We start from the raw sequence: 14036 nt of genomic DNA, 5'->3' as shown, positions 1-14036 counted from the left end.
ATAAAATACATTACAAAGACTAATTGGCCAAAAATTGGACACCTCTTTAGGGTTGGGAATTTTTGGGATGAGCGTGATGAAAGTTTGATTAAGAGCCTTAAGAAGAGAACCAGAATGAAAGAAAGCTTGAATAGCATCACACACATCCATCTTGACAATGTCCCAAAACTGTTGAAAGAAAAAACCAGGAATGCCATCAGGCCCTGGACCTTTGTAAGGTCCCATCTGAAAAAACTACCTCTTCAATCTCACTATTGGATATACCCCTATTAAGAAAATGGACTTGCTGATCTGTTAGGATGGGGATAGGAAGCCCTTGAATTTACTGAATTATACTCTCCACAGTTAAATTAGTATTGCTACTATAACTTTGCTTAAAGGAGTCAAGGAAAATCTGTTCAATCTCCTCCGTTGACTGCCCATTCACATTCTTAATTTGAATAATTCTATTCTTGGACCTTTCTCTGTTTCACCACAATTTGAAAATATTTTGTGTTTCTATCCCCATGAACTATCCAATTTGATCTGGCTTTTTGGGCCCACATCAACTCCTCTCAATTTAGTAATTCCTCAAGTTCCTCTCTGCAAACTCTCTCCCTCCTTACATCTTCACTAGTCACAATGGAGTTTTGAATCTGTTGTAATTGACTCTGTTTCCTCTTTATATCAATTTCCACTTTTCCAAAAGCTTTTCTATTTCATTCTAGAGCCTTCTGTTCAACATTAAAATCTGTTCATAGTAAAGGGTCTAAGTAAGGAAAGCAGTGGTGGTGGGGACACAACGTTTTGTCGCGTGCGTTTTAAGTGTGTTCGTGCGTCTTTGACCCGTTCACCTCTCTTCTTCTGCTGACTCTCTACAGTGTGTACTTCTCTCTTCTTCATATCCCTGTATGGTAAATAATACCAAACCCATCACAATACACCAAAAATAAATATCATAAAAAAAAAAAAAAAGGAAAAAAGACATTGACTTGTAAGTCCAGCCCACCTCTTTTCTTTACCTGCTTTTGTTGAACTGTATGTTTGAAAATTCTCAGTTCTCTGTCTAAATTATTTTAGTATTTAGTTCTTTGTTTGTCTGAGTATTTGACTCTCTCTGTCTCTCTCTCTCTCTGTTGCTGCATGCATTTTCTTCTTTGTTTCTTCACCAATTATCAACAGGCAAAACGATCGGTCAACGGGGTTCGAGAATTTTAATGATTTTTGAACCCAGAAGTGGTTCAGAGACTTTGTAATAACAACTCAAGAGTTTTATTTAAGGATATATGGAATTATTATTATCAATGGAGCGGTTGGTGGCTTTGGTTTCGGTTTGCGCTTTTCTCTGTTCAATTCTGTTGTTTGGTTTTGTATCAAAGGTTTCTGCTAATGCCGAAGGTTAGTGATTCTTTCTCGCTCTTCTTTTCTTTTTTATGCTCTTGTAATTTTAGCTGTAAGTTGGAATTTCGAATTGCTGTATTTGGAAATTTGCTTTGCTGTGATGTTTAATTAAAATTCCGAGTTTTTCAAGGAATTTGAGTGTCACTGGTTTTCACTTTTTGTTTATTTCCTTTTTAAGTTGCCAAATCTACACATTTTGGGGAATAGCTAAAGGGTAAAAATAAGTAACTTTTAAGTACAGTATTTAGGTGCAGTTACAGTACAATAGGTTTTCGAATTAAATTCAAACAGCTGGTTGTAGGTTGTATTGATTAACAAAATACAAACAGTGTTATGTTTCCAAGAACAATTAAATACAATACAAAATTGAGGAATCTCTAAACTCTAAAGTACCTAAGTTGTACTTGTACCCATAACAAAAATATAAATGAAATCTTGGCTGCCTATGTTGATCCCTAGTTACCATAGCTCTTGTAATGTTTTAATCACTGAATTGAAGGATCATACTAATGGTTTATTCTTTGCTTTGCCAAGAGGTTTGTAGCTTAATTGGCACCTCCCCATGCACAAAGTGCTTGGGGATCTACGAAAGAAAAGTTCAAGTTGCGGGTTAGCAGCATATTGTAACTATCTAGAAAAAGGTTTATTCTTTGCTTTTGTCTTGTGTGTCATTTTTTATTCTGGTATAAGGAGTAATAGGCTTTGAAATTCTATGGTTGTGTGGGACTGTTTACTTAGTATTTGTACAGTGTGGAGTAGTGTTATAGGGTTTGATTCATTATGCACTTACTGCACTGCCTCACTTGAGCGACTTGGTCTTGGTTGTTGTATAAGGGAAAGTCACTTAAGTTGAGCCTGTTTTCCTTTTCCTGGTACTGCTACTGGTAAAAACTGTGAGTGTAACTGGATGGCATCTCACTAGAAGATTGTGAGTACTGGCAGTTTCCGATGACGAGAGAGGTTGATTCATTTTGGTATGGAATTGAAGCTTTCACATTAACATTGTTACCTTCTTGGAATCAGTGTGGTTAGATTGAAGCATCTTCTCCTAAAGTCCCTGTATGAATGGACTAGGACCTCACCAACTCCCTCATTCTCCATGGATGGGTTTCTTGATTTCTTGGCATCCATGCCTTCCCATTAGTTGCTGATTTTTCCCCCTTTTTGATGTTTTTGTCTTTGTTTTATTTTTGAGCTGCCTGTTGTATACTGCCTGTATACTCAGGCATCCTTGTGGTTTATTTATTTATTTTAATTCAATTTATTTGCTTATCAAAAAAACATTGTTAACTTAAATTACTATTCTATAATTGATGTTTGCACCTAATGATTGTGCCTCATTTGTATAACACAGGCGATGCTTTGAATGCATTGAAGACCAATTTAGCTGATCCAAACAATGTTCTGCAAAGTTGGGATCCTACCCTTGTGAATCCCTGCACATGGTTCCATGTAACATGTGATAGCGAAAATAGTGTGACACGAGTGTAAGATTTATTTATGTGACATGCTACTTGGACTTGTAGTTACACTTTACTTTAACTATTACAAATATGATGCCTATTATCTTTTCACCCAGTGATCTTGGAAATGCAAATCTTACTGGTACACTGGTTCCACAACTTGGTCAGCTTTTAAATCTGCAATACTTGTAAGTCATCTTCACATGCTGGGCAAGTTGTTTGACTTTATTTTGTTCAAATGATGATGTTAACTATTTGTTTCATGTTAAAAGATAATTAGTTTGAACCCCACCTACGTCCTCCCCCTATCTACCTATCAAAAAAAAAAAAAAAAAAGAGATAAAGTTTTTAAAAATAAGAATTAAAAGCCTTTTTTTTGCTAATAGTTTTTCCTCTTATTAACTTGAAGACCGTGAATTGCATCATTTCCTTTTTTGTGATTTTCATGACGTATGATGCTATGAACAAGCTTGTTATTGAGTTTTGACATAAATATAGAGTTTTATTCCTTTTAGAATGAATAGTTTATTGTTGTACAAAGTATTTGATTAAGTACATATACACTTAAAAGTTTCAAGAAGCCAAATTCTAATGGGTTCCGTCTATATTTTTCTTGATTTTTTTTTTCTTTTGGTGGATAAGTATGCATGCATTAAGAAAGAAAACTATAAAAAGGCAAAGGGGTTTTTGGGACAATTTGTAATTTTTCATGGTATCAAAGCAGGTGGTCGGTGGTCCTAGGATTGAACCCTGTTTCCACCTAGCTCCAATTTATCATGGTATCAAAGTATGATGTCATCTTTGACTATGTCCTAACAAGTTTGAAAGAAAGCCAAGCAGTCTGGAAACTTTGGACTTGGAGCTTTGTCTCCATTCATAATTCTCATCGCATTAAAAACTTCTTCAAAGTTATTTTCAGCCGGCTGGCTTCATCTTCATTGATAGCTCAAAATGATAATCCATCCAGCAAAGGATGTTCAACGCCATTTGCATAATATAATTGTTTGTAAATTTATACATTATATAGTTAATGATTTTTTTTTTTTTTTTGGTGTGTGTTTTTGGATGGATAAGAGACTTCTTGATTTCATGTCACTTCAGCATCTTTTGAATGGGCACCTATAGAATTGTTCCATTGGTGGTAGTTGGCAAGACCATGGAAGAAATTGGTGTTTGTGTCTCCCGCCCTCAATCAAATGCTCTTAAATTTTCTCTCCAATTAATCTCTTCCATAAATGTAGGCCTTTCCAGGTTTATTTTTGCTCTTTCCTCCTTTGATTTCTTTTCAAATGATAAGGACATATTTTTCTACGTTACATTTAGATCATGAACCTCATATTACGAATCATTCTATGTCATTCCCACCTTGCCAAACTCCTCATTCCATTTCTTCAAGTCCATATTTAGATCTCTAAGTTTATTGGCCAAAATGTAACTTGGAGGCCTTGTAAATGATTGTATTCCTACCATGTTTTAATTTTTTCCATAAATCCTTATACTTTTAACAAGATATCTTCAAATCTAAAGGGGTTTTACTGCTTTGAATATCTCTTCAGTCCAAAAGAATAGGAAAAATGATTGGAAAGCAAATGAGGGAGCCTCCATTAGACCACATTAAGATATTGATCCTCCAAATCTTGCGAAAACAAGAATTGATCAATTTTGCACATTGATTGGTTCTCTCAATTATTGGACTAGGTGAAACTACCCTGTCCATAGAAATATCCAACAATCCATGTAGACATATCGAATTAGAGAGGTCTTGACTGTTGAAGATCCATCTCCACCCAGTCCCTCACTCGGATAGCAAATGACATTAAAGTCTCTACTTACACACACACGCGTCCCACCAACTAGTTACATCCTTGGTAATGAATCCCAAAAAAGCTTTCTATCACTATCATAATTTGAACCATAAAATCTAGTAAAAAGCCCATTTGAATTGGTTTCCCACACCCTCTATTAGCATAACACTAAGAAATTTCCCACTGCTTCATCAATTTTCACTACTATTTTGTTCCACAAAAACCTAAATACAACCAGTCTACTTGTTAACATCCTCATAAAATTCTTAGCATACCTCTTGTGATGAGTTTTGATTTCATTTCCTTCAAACAAACAATGTAGTCTTCCATAGCTTGATTAAATTTCTCATTCACAACCTTTTTTCTCCATCATTCGGTTCCTATGTTCCAAAAAATGATATTCAAATTCTCGGAGTTGAGAGTAATGCCCTGTCACTTTTATCACTGCTGGTTTTTGAACTTTTATATTCATTTTACTGAGCATGACATATTTTTCAGTTCTTTATGACCCTTGAAGGTCGGTTTTGGACTCTTCTAAGAACTTCTTTTGTGTCCCTTTACTTCAATATGCCTCAATTGCTACAATTAAACTAGGTTTTTTTCCATACCTCATAAGGCGTGCCTATGTACTTGCCAAATCCTTTGAGCTTCTTCATGATCCAATTTTGAAGGTATATACTGTGAAAAACTAGAATTTTCCTTGTATTGAGATCTCCCATTTCTTTCTACATCACCTTTGATGCGGTTCATTTTTAAAGCTAGCTGTTATTAGCTTATGTTGTATAATAAGTAGTTTCCTTTTACTTTTAAAACTATAGTTAGCACGTGTAAAACAAAGTCACATGCTGAAAGAAATCACAAGTTATAGCCAGCGCTTAGCTTATATATCATTTATCTCACATGTCTAAATTAATTGGTCACATTTCGAATTAATTTCTACCACATTTTCCATGTGCCATATTATTTAATCATGTCTAAAATGAAAGCCTTTCCTTGAGTAGCATATTTCAGCCACATCATCATGCCCTAGTGGAGTGGTCTTCCATGTCACATCATGTCCTTGTCATCATGACGTAATCAAACACCTTGTCATACTTGCATCATCTGATCTATGTTTTTTTGTTTGTATTAAATGTCCCCCAACTGCTGGTTCTGCAACCAAAGTCTTGTCCATGGTGATGGGCAAAGTCCCAAAGTGTGTTTATGGTTGTTGTGCAGTTCAGGTGAAGTTTGGTTGTTTAAACTCATATTGTTGGGGTGTGGTTACATCTCCACTAACTCGTTTATCACTTAAAAAAATCCTTTCCACCCCTAAAAGTATCATCTATCTGGTATGATTTCTTCACCATGACTGTCATTCCTTCCATACTCTGCCACATATAAAAACTGGCTTCATTTGCTCTAACATCTCTAGAACACAAAAGCTTTGCATGATTCCCTAAAATTTTTGAGGAATCTTTGGTAGGGTCGTGATGCATTTAAACTTGATAACGTTGAGCAGAACAAATTGCTCCCTTGTTCCCTCAGAGCCTTTTGCTCATAAATCCTTTGCCCCATTCAATAATCCAAGGCCCGTATCTTCTTGTGTGTTCTTCTAAAATTACTTTGAATGATTTCGATTCTAACTGAAAGAACTTCCTACCTCCCATCTCTCTTAATTGGAATATATTCTGTAGGTTCTTGATTATTTACTTTGTGATGAGTCCCGAAAGACTGCTGCCACCCGCCTCTCCCACAGTTGGGTGGAGCACCAACTGATATAATATTTTAATGAGTAGAAACATGAACCATGTAAGAACACAGTGTTACACACAAACATGTACGAATATGATGGATTATATTTCATGTTTTATCCTGTTTTTCTTTTGTTGATTTTCTTGAATAAGATGATTAACAATTCACGGGACTGCAATTCCTCTATGTCTTATGTGGTGAATTTTGGAGACAATGAAATGCTGAAAGAGTTGAACGGTGTGTGAAATCAATTTCGGACTTGAAGCTTTTGTTGTTAAGGTCATTATATGATTGGATGGCTGCCATTGCACATTTTTCTTTTTAATCTTAATTGATAGCTTTTGGTGAATGTCTTTTATACATCCCATGGTGGATTATATCTTTCAATATTCAACTTATGTATGTGTCTTATAGTTTCTTTTTGCCATCTAATCTAGGAAATGGTTTATTGGTTCTGGCCATTGTTCTATATGTTGCTAAAGCAAAGTTTATGAATGTTAAATTTGACTCATTTTGCATTCTTTTGCAATAAAACATGGAATGTGCTATATAGTTTTTTTCTTTTTTCTTGCACAGACCTTTAAATGATCTTGTTGTGGCAGGGAACTTTATAGTAATAACATAACTGGACCAATCCCTGAGGAGCTTGGGAATTTGACAGACTTGGTGAGCTTGGATCTTTACTTGAACAATTTAAACGGAGGGATTCCATCCACATTGGGCAAGCTTCAAAAACTTCGTTTTCTGTATGAACATCTATCCTTCATCTTATAGTATAAGTCAATAGATTTATTTATTTTATTTTATTATTTTTTCCCCTTTTACTAAGCATCTAATTAGGTGGCTCACCTACCTTAAAACAGGTAAGCTTATGGCTAATTTGCTTTTAGATAGTAATTTTTCTTAGTTCTATATCTAGAAACAAAATGCTTCTTCTTTGTTACGTTTATTCAATATTATAAGGCAATTATTCTAATGGTACTTTTGGTTAATACTTAATACATACACAAACATGCATATGCAGTTGGATGTTATTGAAAGTTCACTGAAAATAGAAAATTGTTCAACCCAAAGCATTGCTGACTTCCAAGTACAATGTATATCTTCATTGTAGTTTAGGTGTTGCAGATGGAGATGTCATTGCCCTAGCAGAAAATAATAAATGAACAATTTGAACTTGTAATTGGAACTCTGAAGGCAAGGTGACCTTGTGACACGTATATTTTTATGAAATTTACCATAGACAAAATGCTACTTTAGCTGGAATGGGAGCTTTGGGAGGCTTAAGACATAGTGTAATGTGGAAACAGTCCACTCTTATCTAAAAAAGATAAAATAAATTAAAATAAAAGTTGAAAACTAGTTCCACTATGTTTAAGATGGTGTATTAGCTATGAGAGGTAGGTTAAGTCATCAATTTTAGGAAGTAAGGCCACTGGAGCAAAGGCTGAAGCTTGTGGTTTTGAATTCATTTTTATCTGCAGATTGCTGTCATCATTGTTTTGGATTCCTTTTACTGATTATTCCTCCCTTTTCTTTTGTTTTTGCATATTTTTCTTGTCAAACATGCTGCCCAATTTGCCTAAGAACTTCTTGCATACTTTTGGGGAACTGATGGCAAATCTTTTATGGTTGAATCCTGTATTTATTTGCATCTCTGGGTTTCTCATTTGTCAATAATATCAACAGGATTTTTGTCATCTATATCTCTTAACCTTTTATTTCTCCCTAAAAATCTTGGATAGGGGACATGTGTGATATAGGTGGTATCCCACGTGCTGTGAGTGTCTCGCTGCGTGCAGCGGACATAGAGAATCCTTTTTTCAGTGTGATGAAACTAAACAAAGTGATTAGGATGATGTGTTACCAGAGACAAAGATTAAAGAGTACTTGGAATACTTTTAATTGTATAAAATAAATTGTAGTCATGGTAATTCTTATTGACAAATTATAAATTATCTAATTAGCCCAAACATATAACCTGATCCAGTAAATTACTAACTTAGTATCAGCATCAGACATGGGAGAAAGATTCATAGCACCTAGCACCTGGCTTTTCCAGCTACCTTCATTGGCTTTAAAAAATGTCACTAACAGCCAAACTTGGGAACCAAGTCTTCCCATGTCATTATCCTTGGATCCAAAAGTAAACTAAAAATTCCTACAAAAATGATCCAACATTTCACATAAATATCTGCAAAAACAAAATCCTAAAGCCAACTAACTAGCCGCTGGGCCAAATTTGATATTTGCCACATAGGACTTAAATGAATAAATCAGAGGCTATAGGATTGAATTGAATTTTGGTCAAAGTTAAAGGGTGTAATTTGTAATTTAGCATTATATATATATGTATGTATGTGTGTGTGTGTATATTTATTTGTATTTTTGTATGTCTTAATTTCAAACTAGACAACATCAGTATACTTAGTAGAGTTGAAAAGATGATAAGTTCTCTTCAAAAGGTATCTAGTAAATATATATACATCAAAGTTGATAATTTTGTGTGCAATATATTTATGAATTATGACTTATCCTAGTATTAGATGAATAAATTTTTGTATTATATATATATATATATATATCAGTACTATAACTCAGCCCCCCAAACAAAATTTTTTGGCTCTGCTCTTGCATAACACATTCATTATTTTGATCTCGAGTGACCAATGAAAAATGATTGATCCTAAACTAGAATTAATTTACTGTGCTCATTATTTCTAATCGGGGTTGGATTTGTTTGAATAATGAGAGTCAGATTACACTTGTTATTCATGGCTAGATGTAGCATACAATTTAGTGTCATTAGATACATCATTGGTATTTTACAGTGTTATTCTTTTAAGTAATTAGTAATATGTTTGTTGTGTATAGTTACTGGAATGTTACTGAATATTTAGATGGTTCTATTTCTGCAATATCTTTGTGGTTATCTGTAAATGACAGTTTCTGTTGCTTGAAATAGGCGTCTGAACAACAACACCTTGAAAGGAGAAATTCCCCGAATATTAACTACAGTTCAATCACTTCAAGTCCTGTGAGTGTTATCTTGATGTCTAAGTTTCTCTTGATCAATCAAGATTTATATATTATTTGCACATCATATATATTGCAAAAATGTGACATTATCTTCTTTCCATGTTGAATGAAGAGATCTGTCAAACAACCGTTTAACAGGAGATATTCCCATAAATGGTTCCTTTTCATTATTTACTCCTATCAGGTTAATTTCATTTCTTTCTTCAATTTTTCACGGCAGAATTCCAGAATGACTTGACTGATGAACGAGCTTAGCTGACTTCTGTTGTTTCATTTTGCAGTTTTAAAAATAATCTACTCAATAATCCCCCTGCCTCTCCACCTCCTCCTCTTCCTCAAGCACCACCAACTTCTACTCCAGGTGTGTTATATGTTTTCATCATTAATATGAACTCTAGTCGGATTGATAATGAGGTTTATTGTGTGTGTGTGCAGTTTTGGGAGTTCTCATAGAAATTTGAGAAGAAATTGTTTTGAATATTTTGATTTTCTTTTAAAAATCATCTCACAGATAACTTCCCTGATTTTGCAATCTCTCTATTTGCCCGTTTCTTCCTCTTTCTTCTGATTTAATATAAGCATGAAGTATTCAAGTGAAATCAATTGTTTTTGGAAGCAACTATCTGGAAGTGGGATGTATTTGCATCTAAGGCATGAAGTATCATCACTGCTGGAGCTTGAAAACCGTCTCCAACTTCTTATGACCCACCCCCTCTCCTTGATGAAGAAAAGGAGAAAGTTGACATTGGTTGGGGATGCTATTGACCAATCAAAATAGGAGGGATAAAGGAAAGGAGGAGGATGACATTGAAGTCATTTGTAAAGTCCTCTGGTAGATATACTTGGTGGTTTGGTTGAATTCTCCCAAAGAGCATGATACCTTAGAGATAGAGCAACTCCATCATCATTGAAATTAATGAGTTATCTTGCCTGTTACAATTTTGGTTCACATAAGAGAGTCACAATCTGTCACTTTAAATGGTCACACACACAGAGATAACATGTGTTGGAATGCTAACTTCTATGAACTTGCCATCATTGCCATTTGTGAATTCTGTCACCTGCTATGATCGGGATTTGCTTAAGAGAGCCACAACCTCTCTATTTAAATTGATGAATTGTTTCAGGTAGTTCCACAGGACCAATTGCTGGAGGAGTTGCTGCTGGTGCTGCTCTACTTTTTGCTGCCCCTGCAATTGCGCTTGCCTGGTGGCGACGAAGGAAACCACAGGATCATTTCTTTGATGTACCTGGTTAGAGAGTCAATACAGTTTTTATAAACATAATGTTATTGCTTCATAGGAAGCATTTTTATATATCCCTGTCTTTCCAGCTGAAGAAGATCCAGAAGTTCACCTGGGCCAGCTCAAGAGATTTTCTCTGCGTGAACTGCAAGTTGCAACAGATACTTTTAGCAACAAAAATATTCTGGGAAGAGGTGGGTTTGGAAAAGTTTATAAAGGACGTTTGGCTGATGGTTCTCTAGTGGCAGTAAAAAGGCTCAAAGAGGAGCGTACCCAGGGTGGGGAGCTGCAGTTCCAAACTGAGGTAGAAATGATAAGCATGGCTGTGCATCGTAATCTTCTTCGTCTTCGTGGGTTTTGCATGACACCAACAGAACGGTTGCTTGTTTATCCCTTTATGGTAAATGGAAGTGTAGCATCATGTTTAAGAGGTACTCTTGCTAGCCACTTTTCTATGAACTACACTTTTCTAATATTTTAAAACAATTTTCATTGATTCAATGCAAAGGTCAACTCTAATCTTGATTAAATTTAAGTGTAAAATTCAATATAAGTTCATTTCTAAGTCAAGTGGAGGATAGGGGGAGAATAAGTTGAATTAACCAACTATGTTCTTTTTATTTGGGTATGTTGGACTTCTTGGGGGCTCTATATCCAAACAAACCATTCGAGTTTACAAATAACACAAGTTACATCTCCAGATACCCATGCAGACACCAAAAAGAAATCTCAAATGTTATTGGTGTGTTGTTCTTAAGATGGTTGATTATTCTCATGTTTTTTTGATTCGTCATTGTAGACCGTCCGGAATCACAGTCTGCACTTGATTGGCCTGTACGTAAACGAATTGCATTAGGATCTGCAAGGGGGCTTGCTTATTTGCATGATCATTGTGATCCTAAAATTATTCACCGTGATGTAAAAGCTGCAAACATATTGTTGGATGAGGAATTTGAAGCAGTAGTTGGAGACTTTGGGTTGGCTAAACTTATGGATTACAAAGATACTCATGTGACCACTGCTGTACGTGGCACAATTGGGCATATAGCACCAGAGTACCTCTCAACTGGAAAGTCTTCAGAAAAAACTGATGTTTTTGGATATGGGGTCATGCTTCTTGAACTAATAACTGGTCAAAGAGCTTTTGATCTTGCTCGGCTTGCAAATGATGACGATGTCATGTTACTTGATTGGGTAAGTAATTCACATCTTCCTATTACATGTTTGTTTGTCACTAATTTATCATTGGACATGGTGCTATTTCAAATAATTCTCTATCCTTCTTTGAATTTGTCTTGTTTCCGGATATTCTAGCTTTCTGCTTTAAACAGTCTGTGATAAGGAGAATGTAGTGCTAATGAGCTTTAGCTCGAATGACACTTCCTCCTTCCGTAATAACGGGATGGAGGTGAGGTTGTGGTTTAACCCAATAAAAAAAAAACAAAAAAGAAATTCTTGTCACTGCTGCTTTCAACCCATGTTTCCAAGCCAAACTGAAATGAAAGCCCAAACCCCAACCATTATTACCACTTGCCATCACGCAACAAAATCCACGACAACCCCTTCGCAAGCTCATCACTCACTGGCACTAGCTATCGCATTGGTTACCGTCACCCTCCTCGATCACCGTTTGTGTCACTGCCATTTTGCCAAAGCTCTCCACCTTGCACTGTGTAATGGCATGAGAATGTAAATGCTGGTGGTTATTTTTCTTATGTAGAAAATTAATATATAATTAATCTTAATAGTGTTGGGTTTCTGGAAGTCATTTTTAAAGCTAACCATAATTTTTCCTCAGGATTTATTTAAAAAAATAAAAACTATTGCCATCATCATACTTTAAATTTGGTGATGTATGAGGGTAGACGTAAAAATTGTGTTCTATTAAATCAACTACGCGTTTTTAGGGCCTATGGTCAGACTGAACGTGGCTTGTTATAACCCTTATATTGACGCCAGTTTAGGTAGCCCATGTCATGTTAGCAGAGTTTCACTGGGTGTTGTTATATACTACATGGGCTTTACTTGTTACTATAGTCTAAAGTTTCCTCTCTAAACCTAGCTCAATCGTTAAAGAGAGTTTTATTTTGGGTTCATTTAACGAGCATCTTAGGGAATTGGTTAAGATTGAATTTATAATGTAGCAAATTGGTTTTTTATAGGGCGTTGAGCCACTTTATGGTTAAGGTTGTATTTGTAATTTGCTTATTGGCTTTTGTTACTTCCCAATACAGGTGAAACTTGTTTTTATCCTCTTAAATGAGTGCACAACATACATTTTTTTCCTTTGGGTTACATTGTACTGCCTGACATTAGTTTTGACAATTCATTAGGTGAAAGGACTTCTTAAAGATAAGAAGTTGGAGGCACTAGTGGATGCTGATATGCAGGGTGAATATGTTGAGGACGAGGTGGAAGAGCTGATCCAAGTGGCGCTACTTTGCACACAAGGCGCCCCAATGGAACGGCCGAAGATGTCAGAGGTAGTTAGAATGCTTGAAGGTGATGGCTTGGCAGAAAGATGGGAAGAGTGGCAAAAGGAAGAAATGTTCCGACAAGATTTTAATAGTATGCATAATCCAAACGCTACTTGGATCCTCGACAACAACTCTACTTCCCAAATCCCTCCAGATGAATTGTCCGGTCCCAGATGATCCTAAATTTCATGGTTCCATTCGTAGCATGCATATAAATTTCAAATCGTTGCTTTCATCGTTACCTTGATTCTGTCCTTTCTATGGTGGAAGATGAAGAACCATCCAGAACTGGTTGAGCACAATGCGGAGCTTCCTCATGATTGTCAGCCTCTTATGCCGGACCTACCACAAACAGATTTCCATGTCGATGAAGATGCCACGGACTGCCCTGTCTGGCTTGAGGAGTTTCTAGAGGGTGAGAGCCTCGTTAAGCATCCTACATGTCTCCATGCATTCCATCCTGCATGTATTCATACGTGGTTGACTCGGAACCATGCTTCTTGTCCTGTTTGTAGACTCCACACAGAGCTACAAGTTGACAATGTTGTCTAATTGGGCTTTTAGTATAGCAAAAATAAATATGAGCTTTCTTTTCAAGAAGCTATTGCGTTTGTATGCCGTAGGATTTTGTAATCAAGGAGTTTTGTGATCTTCATCGTGTTGATGAATTGAAGAACTTTGTAGTCAACATCCTTTTTAAGTTGGTGGTTAGTTACATACTTGGATCTCTGCATCAATTGGTTAGTCACGTACTGGGAGCTATGCATTAAAATGAGAGATTGTCATTACAGAACAAGTCTAATTGGGTATTGAGGTAAGGATTCAACTGTAGGTTGGTATAAGGTATTGAGATTTCTTTACTTGTAATCGCTTGTTATGATAAAAGTGGATTCT

At 35.8% G+C, this 14036-nt stretch overlaps 1 protein-coding gene across 3 annotated transcripts; it reads left to right on the top strand.

The window, feature by feature from the left end:
• The first annotated feature begins 506 nt into the window (after positions 1 to 506).
• Positions 507 to 13417, top strand: LOC115967431 (BRASSINOSTEROID INSENSITIVE 1-associated receptor kinase 1-like). 3 transcript variants are annotated; one of them, XM_031086522.1, is made up of 12 exons: positions 507 to 973; positions 1162 to 1377; positions 2735 to 2867; positions 2960 to 3031; positions 6985 to 7128; positions 9348 to 9419; positions 9534 to 9605; positions 9703 to 9782; positions 10549 to 10674; positions 10755 to 11096; positions 11465 to 11859; positions 12999 to 13379. In XM_031086522.1, exons 2-12 carry the CDS (start codon positions 1266 to 1268, stop codon positions 13317 to 13319), a joined length of 1869 nt encoding a protein of 622 aa, XP_030942382.1. In that variant the 5' UTR covers positions 507 to 973; positions 1162 to 1265; the 3' UTR covers positions 13320 to 13379. The 3 variants fall into 3 exon arrangements, with proteins under 3 accessions (XP_030942382.1, XP_030942383.1, XP_030942381.1); XM_031086523.1 differs by lacking the exon at positions 507 to 973 and adding an exon at positions 1000 to 1017; XM_031086521.1 differs by lacking the exon at positions 507 to 973 and having other exon boundaries at positions 1024 to 1377; positions 12999 to 13417.
• The last annotated feature ends 619 nt before the right edge of the window (positions 13418 to 14036 follow it).

The sequence above is a fragment of the Quercus lobata genome, chromosome 11 (genome assembly GCF_001633185.2).
Source record: "Quercus lobata isolate SW786 chromosome 11, ValleyOak3.0 Primary Assembly, whole genome shotgun sequence".
NCBI lineage: Eukaryota > Viridiplantae > Streptophyta > Magnoliopsida > Fagales > Fagaceae > Quercus > Quercus lobata.
This window is presented reverse-complemented; position numbering and strand designations above follow the sequence as displayed.